General features: G+C 47.2%; 1 protein-coding gene across 1 annotated transcript in view; it reads left to right on the top strand.

The window, feature by feature from the left end:
• Positions 1-8,016: 8,016 nt before the first annotated feature.
• Positions 8,017-9,749, top strand: part of LOC106810015 (leucine-rich repeat-containing G-protein coupled receptor 5-like) — a 4,427-nt gene continuing 2,694 nt past the window's right edge. The window contains exons 1-2 of the mRNA XM_014813266.1: positions 8,017-8,431; positions 9,272-9,540. Of these exons, the coding sequence (XP_014668752.1) occupies positions 8,039-8,431; positions 9,272-9,540 (662 nt within the window). The 5' untranslated portion in view covers positions 8,017-8,038. The remainder of the gene's footprint in view (positions 8,432-9,271; positions 9,541-9,749) is intronic.

The following is a 9,749-nucleotide window of genomic DNA, read 5'->3' as shown; positions in this document are numbered from 1 at the left end:
TGTTGTTGGGTAGGGTGGTGATGAACACATGTGTTCGTTTGTTGTTGGTGGTGATGACGATGCTGTTGTTTGGATTGGCTCTGGTGCGGTGACGAATGTTGTGTGTTGTTGTTAGGGTTGCGTGACATGTTGTAGTTTCGTAGCATCGTCTTGTCATGTGGTGTCTGGTTGTACGGAACTTTACTTGGTTGGTGTTGTAGTGCGTGGCGGTGAGCGATGCTGTTTGCTTTGTTGTGAGTGGCGGTGACGATGTTGTTTGTGTTGTTTTGATGGTGTAGCGGTGACGAGTTGTGCGTTGTTCGTGGGTCCGGTGGAGACGCATGTTGTTGCTTTTGTTGTTGGTCTGGTGAAATGGTGACGATTGCGTTGTTGGTTGTGGTGATGGTGGTAATGATGGTGGTAGTCTTATCTGTGCCTGTTGTCGTCCTCGTCGTAGTGTATCTGTCAGTTGCATTGTAGTTCGACGCTCGTAGCTTCGTCGTCGTTCGTACGGAGTAATGGTGCAGCACTGTCTAGTCCTTGAGCTTCTAACAGCATCGAACCGTCCATTGTCCCTGAGCGGATAACTAATAAATCACCTGCCAAACAATCCAGCAAATATCATCAAACGTATAATAATAAATAAATACACTATACTATATATAAATCATCAATCATTATCTTATTGTCCTCATCTATAGTCATTAATCTTATCAATTTATCTGTCTTACTATCCTCCCTACCCTCCTCCACGGCGCATGCTACCTGCACAGCCTGTTGGACTGGTACTTGGCCGAACCGACTGGACTTCACGCAACCCGGCTCTTTTCAACGGCCTCAACATGCCTCGGAGATTGAGTCAGTCCTCCGCAGACAGCTATTCCTGACGCCGTGCGCTGCTGACCAGCGCTCCGCTCGCCGCCCTCGTCGGGCTCAAAGGACCTGACCTCTCGCAATGAACATCGATCACGACGGTTGACCGTTGAGTTGTTGCTGGCGCGCTCGCAGCATGCTGCTCACCGCCTAAGGCTCACGGAAACAGGTGCTTAGCAGCCCCGTGTGTTGTGTGCGTTCTGCGTGCTTATGTTGTGCTTGTGTGTGTCTGTGTGCGTGTGCCGTGCGGTGTGCGCTCGCTTTCGTGTTGTGTGTGTGTGGCGTGTGTGCGCGCGCGTGTCGTGCGGCTGCTGCGTGTGTTGCCCGCTGTCGTCCCTCCCCGTACCCGTTCTCTCCCTCTCTCTCTTTCTACCTCTGTCTGTCTCTCTCTTTCTTTCTCTCTCTCCCTCTCCCTCGCTCTTCCCTCTCCCCCTCTCCCTTCGGCCCCTTCCCGCAACTCTTTCCATTTACGATGACGCGCCTCGCTCTGACTTCCCGCAGGCTGACGTCACTTCCGGGTAACCTGCTCGCAGACTTCGAGCAACTGGTGCTTCTCGATCTCTCCAACAACAACATCTCGACGATCGACGAGGCGGTCTTTGAGGGCGTGCACGCGTCGCTAGAGTACATCAGCCTGGAGGGCAACGCTATCTCGGCGCTGCCCGTGCGCGCCTTCGCCGGGCTGCGCGCGCTCAAGATCTCAACCTAGCTCGTACAACCTGACCAGCCTGCCGGAGGGCTGCCTTCCTCGCCGCGGGCATGAAGGCTAGCCTCGATCGGGTGTCGCTGTACGGTGAGTGCGTGCGTGCGTGCTGCTTTCGTAGGGTGCTGTAACTGAACGTATGAGTGTGTTGATTTAAAGGTTTGGGAATCATGTGGAAAGGGTTGTGCGGAAATGAGAATGGTGTGTGGAAATGGAGAAAGTGGTGGGAAATGGGGAAGGCGGAAAAGGGTGTGGGGTGCAATGCGTACGTGCGTGGGAGGGAGGGGTGTGGGGACTCGGTATAGGTAGAGTGTTGACGTAAACGGTGTTGGGACTGGTAGTACGGTAAGAGGGTGATAAGATGTGGTGACTGGATAAAGGGTAGATGTGGGAGAAGGGTTGTGGGTGACTGTAGTAGGCGTAGAGTGTGAGGAAGTAAGGGGTTGTGGTGACTGTCAGTAGGGTACAGTGTGTGGGGACTGGTAGTCAAGGGAGAGTGTGTGGATAAGTTGGTGGGTGGTAGTAGGGTAAGAGTGTGTGAGTAAGTGTTTGTGGTGAGTGGTATAGGTAGAGTGTGGCAGTAAGGTGGGTGTGGAGAACTGGTAGCTAGGGTATACGGTGTGGATAACGGTTGGCAGTGGTAGTAGGGTAATAGTGGTGATCAAGGTGGGGTACGATATGGGTGAGTGCTGGAGTAAGGGTGTGGATCACTGAGTAGGTTAAAGTGTGTGAGTAAGGTGTGTGGACTGTAACAGGTACCAGTGTTGGAGTAATGGTGAAAAGGGGACGTAGTAAGGGTAGAGTGTTGAGTAAGGTTGTGTGACGGTAGTAGAGTAAGTGTGTGACTAAGGTTGCGTGGACTGATATAAATAGAAGTGTGAGTCAAGAGGGTGTGGTGACTGTAGTAGAATAAGTGTGTGATAAGGGCTGATGGTGACCTTGGTAGTAGGATAAGGTGTGATAAGCGGTGTGTGTGATGTCAGTAGATAGAGGTTGGACGTAAGGGTTGACGGGTAGTAGGTAGAGGTGTGTGAGTATAGGTGATGGGACCTGGTATAGATAGATGGTGAAGTACAGGGGTGCTGGAACACTCGGTAGCTAGGATAACGTGTGAGTGATAAGGTGTTTGGGGATTGTAAGTAGCGTAGAGTGTGTGGCGTAAGGCTGTGTGGGACTGGTTTATAGATAAGAGGTTTGATAAGGTGTCTGTGCATGGCTAGTAGGGTAGAGTGTTTAGTAACGGTGTAGCGGGATGGTAGTAGAGTAAGTGGTGGAGTAAGGTGTGTGGTGACTTGGTATAGAGTTAAGTGTGGATACAGGTTGTGTGTGACTGGTATAAACAGTAGAGTGTGTCGGAGTAAAGTGTGTGGCACGTAAGTAGGCAAGAGTGTGGGAGTAAGGTTGTTGACCATGGCAGTAGGATAACGAGTGTGTGGATAAAAGGGTGTGTGGGACTGTATAAGATAGAGTGTCGTGGCAGTAAGGTGTTGTGAGTCGGTATAGGTCAAGTTTGTGAAGTAAGGTGTGTGGGACTGTAGTTAGGCGTAGATCGTGTTGGGACTGGTAGTAGGTAGAGTGTGTGAGTAAGGTCTCCGTGATGGTAGAGGGTAGAGTGTTGATTAAGGCTGCTTGGGAGCTGTAGTTAAGTAAGAAGAGTGGATAAGGGTGTGGAGACTGTGTATAAGGGGTAATTGGTGGAGTAAGTGGTGATGTAGTAGGGTCAGAGTGGTTGGAGTAAGGGTTGTGGAGATCTGGTAGTAGGTAAGTGTGTGGATAAGTGGTGGTGGACTTGTAATAGGGTAGCAGTGTGTGGAGTAAAGGGTGAGCTGTTGGACTGTAGCTTAGGTAGAGTGTGTGAGTAAGGGGTGGTGGTACCTGCGTAGTAAGTAGAAGTGTGGTGATTAAGGTTGTGTGGACTGGTAGTAGGGTAGAGTTGTGAGTAAGGGTGTTGTGACGTAGTAGTAGAGTTGTGGATAAGTTGTGGTGACCTGTAGTCAAAGATAAGTTGTGGGCAATTAAGGTGTTTTTTGTATCGCGCTTCCCTGCTACTGCTTCTTTCGATTGGGGGAATCTTTGCGCCGCCTGTGCGTGATTCTAGACATTTAATCACGCACCGTCTTATTAAAAAAATCATTGTTTAATTATTATTCACTGTTACTATTTCTTCCTCGCCTCAAGCATATTATCTAGTATGATATGTGGCCTATATTATTCATCATTTATTATTTATTATCATACTGTTATGTGATTTATTCAACTACTAAAATGCTGGCTGGTTGTTCTGCCCGCCCCACAGAGCACACCATGCATGAAGGGGGTGACTCGCCGTCTGGTTTGATGTGCGAGTATGCCATAGGCCGTCTGCTCACCCCGTGCCGAACGCATGCTCGCTCGGATTTTTTTCTTTGCTTGGACCGCTCGCCTGTTGGTCGGTACGTTACCCTGATTTTTGTTCTTGTGTCCGTCGATGTCCACTGTTTTTCTTTTTCTGCTTTTTATGTTTGTTTTTTTTGTTTTGTTCGTTTCTTTTTGTTTTTGCTTTTTTTTTTTTCGTTTTTTTTTTTTTTTGTTTTGGTTTTTTTTTTTTTTGTTTTTTTTTTTTTTTTCTTTTTTGTTTGTTTGTTCCCCGGCTTTTGTATTTTTTTGTTTTTTTTTTCTTTTTTTCTTTTCGTCTTTTTTTGTCTTTGTGGTTTTTTTCGTGTTTTGTGTTGTTTTTTGGTTTTTTTTTGTGTTTTTCTTCTTCGTGTTGTTTTTTTGTTGTGTTTGTTGTTTTTTTTTCTTTGTTTCTTTTTCCAGCCCTTTCGGGCCGGCGTAAAGGTGACTGTAGTAAGATAAGATTGTGAAGTAAGGTGTGGGGCTGAGTGGTAGTAAAAACGGAATAAAAGTGGTGAATAAGGTTGTCGGACCTGGTAAGTAAGGTAAGAAAGTGTGGATCAAAGGAAAATCGTGCTGGAGTGAAGAAATACAAGTTTTGGCATAACGGTGTGTGTGCTGGTAGTACCGATAGAGTGTTGTGGAGTAACGGGGTGTGGACCTGGTAGTAGTGTAAGTGTGTGATAAAGTGTGTGGGATGTATTAGGGTACAGCTGTGTGAGTAAGGTGATGTGACCTGCGTACTAGAATAGAGTGTGGAGAAGGTTGTGTGAGTGTAGTAGATAGAGGTGTGAGTAAGGATGGGACCCCTGGTAATAGAATAAGGTTGAGAAGGGTGTGTGGGAGTGGTAGAGGATAGAGTGTGGAGTAAGGGTGTGTGGGGACCCTGGTATAGGAAGGTGGATAAGGGTGTGTGTGAGTTATAGTAGATTTGTGGGATAAGGGGTGTGTGAGTGCGTGCCTGACCATTTCCGCTAAATATATTCGAAAGGAAGAGAAAATCGTGGAAGCAGAGGGAACAACCCCCACCCTCACCTACCTACCTATCAATCATCGCCGCACTCACCAACCGCATTAGCAAGGATATATCACTCTACAGCATACGTCGCACAATATATACTATATATATATATATATATATATATACGTATAACTAATATGTATAATAATATATGAAACAATAAAAATATACTGGATATCCTAAACGTATCTATTAAATAATATATATATAATATATATAATAATAATATATATACTTAGCGTATCCAAGTATATTTCTATTGCTTCCATCAAAGGAATGTATAAAGAACCTAAGTATGCTAATTAGCTATTTTCTGCCACCCAATACGGAAATATATATTATTTCTAATGTTTCCACTATATAGAAATGCATACAAAGCCCCATCTAACTAGCACCACGTTCCTGGTTTCCGCAGACAACCCGTTCAACTGTGACTGCAGCATTCAGTGGTTCCAACGCTGGATTCACAGCCGCAGGGAGTCGAACCCCGTCGACCTGGCGATGGAGGAGGAGACGACGTGCGCCTCCCCGGAGATCTACACTAACCTCCCCATCACCAAGCTGCCGCACCGCCCCGAGTGCCCACAGGGGGCGCCACCTACCATCGCTCCCACCGAGCGGCAGCCCACGGAGACGATCCACCAGGGGACGCCAGACGACGACGAGGAGGAGGAGGAGGAGGAGGAGGGGGAGGAGGGAGAAGAGGGGGAGGAGGGGGTGGGACACGTAGAGGAAGACACGGTGACGACGCCACTTCCGGCGGTCACTGAGCGTCCCACCAGACGTCCGCGGAAGAACAAGAACAGGAGAAGGAAGCCGAAGAGGAATAGAAACAACAGGAGGAACCCACGGAGGCGAGTTGATCCAGAGTAGAGCCCGCCAGCGCCACCTCGCGGCGACGCGTGGACATAATTGAAATAATTAAATAGAAGCGGCGCACAATATACCCATAATTAGCATCGTTTTAATTGCGTAATTGAACCTGCTGTAAAATAACAGGCTCGCGGGAGAAGGTACGATGACGCGATATACGTAAAATGATACATTGTTGTAATCAATCAAAACACGAGAGAGCTTTGCAGTTGATCACAGATTAATTCAGAACTGATCATGCTACTATGAAATTGTTTGAAATTCGACCAGTGACAACGGTAATAAATTTTAATACTAAATAATAGAACCAGCACCACGAAAAAATTAGAAACCTGGCAGATCCAGTACATACATGGTCTGGTTGCTATCAAACGATAGCACTATACTCGTGGAATATTTTCAGGTACGAGGTACTAAGGACATTTTGGGGGGACGCCAGAGCCCAATTTTGTGGTACCGAATCTTTTTTGTTGGTGGAAAAAGGGATATTGTTCAATACTGATTGATATATGCTTACATGCTACAGGCGGGGATAATTCCTTATGTTATATTAGGGATTTCTATCAGCACATTGAGATTTTACGAAACGTCCACGTATTTCCACATTTACTGCCTTCATGGTAACTTTAGATACTTGTGTGTGTTGCTTTCTCAACAAGCTCATGACTAGTGCTTGCGATCGGATCTGACATTAGTTCTAACATGGACTGTTAGCGAGAAAAACCTTCGCAAGGTGTGTGTTTGAATATGTCACGTACTGTATACAAATACGCAAGATCTTTCATTGATACATGATTTTTTTGCGAAAATAGGGCGTATATAAAATCACCACTGTGCGTATAGGAATGTAGTGTCTGTGACATCGATGTACAATGACTGCAGGTTCGTACTTCCACTAGTTATGATAATGTATTTAGTGCTTCATTTGATTGGAACACATTCTATCGCTTTCAAAGATATCTTCTATGGATATAAATGTAGTATTAAATTCACACTAATTTAATTGCATCTAGAATTGGAATTCGTGTTCAAAAATACTCTGCCTCTAGCTTTGCACTACAAGTAGAAATAAAGTCAGATGTAGTCAACAAAGGTAATGCTTTATTGTATCCCCGACATGTTAGGAGCACACTGACAATGCGGTAATAATGCTAGCTTGCGTGTAATAATATAGCAAAAGGCACAATATAGATCAATATGATTGCTCTTATGTAGCTTTATATAACTTGTCGCTTACCAACCCTGTGTCCGGGCGCAGAGACAAGTTAACGTGAGAATATTCCGACGAGACACACTCCCACCATTGAGTCCCCTCCACCATTCACCACTCTCACGAACACTCTCTAACATGAGAACAAGTATCGGTAGTACAAGATAGCTTCGTAAGAACGCTAACAACGCATGCGTATCCATTTAACAATCCTATTAGTCGGAGCCAAGACAACCACGCCCGCCGTGGACATTGTCGCTTGCTTGATCAAGCCACGAGTCTTTACACATTTACACGCCAATTTATCGTCCTCACAGTACTTCGTTGCTAAGCAGATCGTGCTATGGCGATGCTGATTGGATAGAGCTAACGAACACTAGCAGTACTGGCAGAACCAGTGGATCGCGCTGGCTGGCATAGGTAACCTTAACATGGGTTGCAAGTACACAGCTCTCATTGAATCACATAATATGCTATGGCATCGATGCATCAGCGATTGCTGATATTCCAGTAGACTGGCCACGTTCGATCTCGCTCACTGCATTTGCCTCCCTCACGCACGCCGCACACATGCATGCACCCATTCATTCCTCCACACTCCTTCTGTAGCTAGGAAGTTACACACACACACACACACACACACACACACACACACACACACACACACACAGGTACGCAGACATGTGCCCACAAACGCTACACATATTAAGAGGCAGACATTTAGTCAATCATTATTTCAAACGAGGGCACTATATATAACAATATTAGGAAGTCTGTATATTGGAGGACTTTTATCGATGTGTAAATGTCGGGAATAGTAACGGTATTAGCAATGGTAGTGTTGATGGTGATGTTAATGTTAAAGTTAATGTTAATGTTAATAGTAATGGTAAATGTTAATACTATATAGTATTAACATTTACCATTACGATATACTTTTACATACGATTACATTTATATAATGGTAACGATTGCGTGTATCTTAAACAGAGGCACGCACGCAGCCATGTCACCGTACATCAGTCTGCTGCTGCTGCTGCTGCTGGCGCTCTTCGGGAGCTCGCAGGCCGGCTGCCCAGACACGCCAGCCGAGCCCGGACCGTGCAGCTGCGTGGACGCGAGCGGATTTGAAGCCATCTACATCATATGCTCGTCCGGCACGCTGCAGGAGGTCATGGCCGCCGTGCGTGACGTCAACATGGAAATCTTCGAGCTGCAGATCACCGGCGTCGAGATGGCAACGCTGCCGCACGACGCCTTCGCCGGCGTCAGCATCCGCCGCATGTCGTTGCCGGGCAACAAGATTCGGCGCATCACGGCGCATGCGTTCCGAGGACTCGAGGACAGCCTGGAGTTTCTCAGTCTTTACGACAACGAGCTGACCAGTATGCCGACGAAGGTAGGCAGTAGGGAGCGGATTGTAGGTGGTGGCGGCGGTGACGATGGTGTCGTTATTGTTGTCGGTGGTGGTGGTAATGATGGTGGTGATGGTGGTGTTGATGTTGTTGTTGGTGGTGGTGGTGACGATGTTGTTGTTGGTGGTGAAGTGACAATGTTGTTGTTGTTGTTGGTGGTGGTGGTGATGACGATGTTGTTGTTGGTGGTGGTGGTGATGACGATGTTGTTGTTGTTGGTGGTGGTGATGACGATGCTGTTGTTGTTGGTGGTGGCGGTGACGATGTTGTTGTTGTTGTTGGTGGTGGCGGTGACGATGTTGTAGTTGTTGTTGTTGTTGTTGGTGGCGGTGACGATGTTGTTGTTGTTGTTGGTGGTGGTGGCGGTGACGATGTTGTTGTTGTTGTTGATGGTGGTGGCGGTGACGATGTTGTTGTTGTTGGTGGTGGTGGTGACGATGTTGTTGTTGTTGTTGTTGGTGGTGGTGATAATGGTGACGATGTTGTTGTTGTTGGTGGTGGTGATGGTGGTATTGATGGTGGTAGTCGTTATCGTTGCCGTTGTCGTCGTCGTTGTAGTTATCGTCATTGTCATTGTCGTTGTCGACGTCGTATTCGTCGTCGTCGTATGGGTGGTGGCAGCACTGCTAGTCTTTGCTTAAACATCGAGCCGTCCATTGGTTGCTTATCGGTAATAAATCACTGCCAACAATCCAGCAATATCATAACGTAAATAAATAAATAAATATATATATATAAAATGTCAATATTATCTTATTGTCTTTATCTATGTCATTAATCTTATCAATTTTATCTGTCTTTACTATCCTCCCTCCCTCCTCCAGGCGCTGGCTAGCCTGCACAGCCTGTGTGGACTGGACGTTGGCCGTAACCGACTGGACTTCAGCAACCCGGCTCTTTTCAACGGCCTCAACACGCTCGAGTTTGTCAGTCTGCGCGACAGCTACCTGACGGCCGTGCCTGCCGACGCGCTCGCCAGCCTCGTGGGGCTCAATGACCTTGACCTCGGCATGAACTCGATCACGGACGTTGACGTGGAGTCGTTCGGCGCGCTGCGGCAGCAGCTGCTCACGCTAAGGCTCTACGGAAACAGGTGCGAGCACCCGTGTGTGTGTGTGCGTGCGTGCGTGTGTGTGTGTGTGTGTGTGTGTGTGTGTGTGCGTGTCGTGTGTGTGTGTGTGTGTGTGTGTGTGTGTGTGTGTGTGTGCGGTCGTCGTCGCGTCGTCGTCGTGTCGTGTGTGTGTCGCGTCGTCGTTCCGTTACCGTCGGTTCCGTTCCGTTCCCTTCCCTTCCTTCCTTCCT

The sequence above is a fragment of the Priapulus caudatus genome, unplaced genomic scaffold (assembly GCF_000485595.1).
Source record: "Priapulus caudatus unplaced genomic scaffold, Priapulus_caudatus-5.0.1 Scaffold404, whole genome shotgun sequence".
In the NCBI taxonomy this organism is placed as follows: Eukaryota; Metazoa; Priapulida; class Priapulimorpha; order Priapulimorphida; family Priapulidae; genus Priapulus; species Priapulus caudatus.
This window is presented reverse-complemented; position numbering and strand designations above follow the sequence as displayed.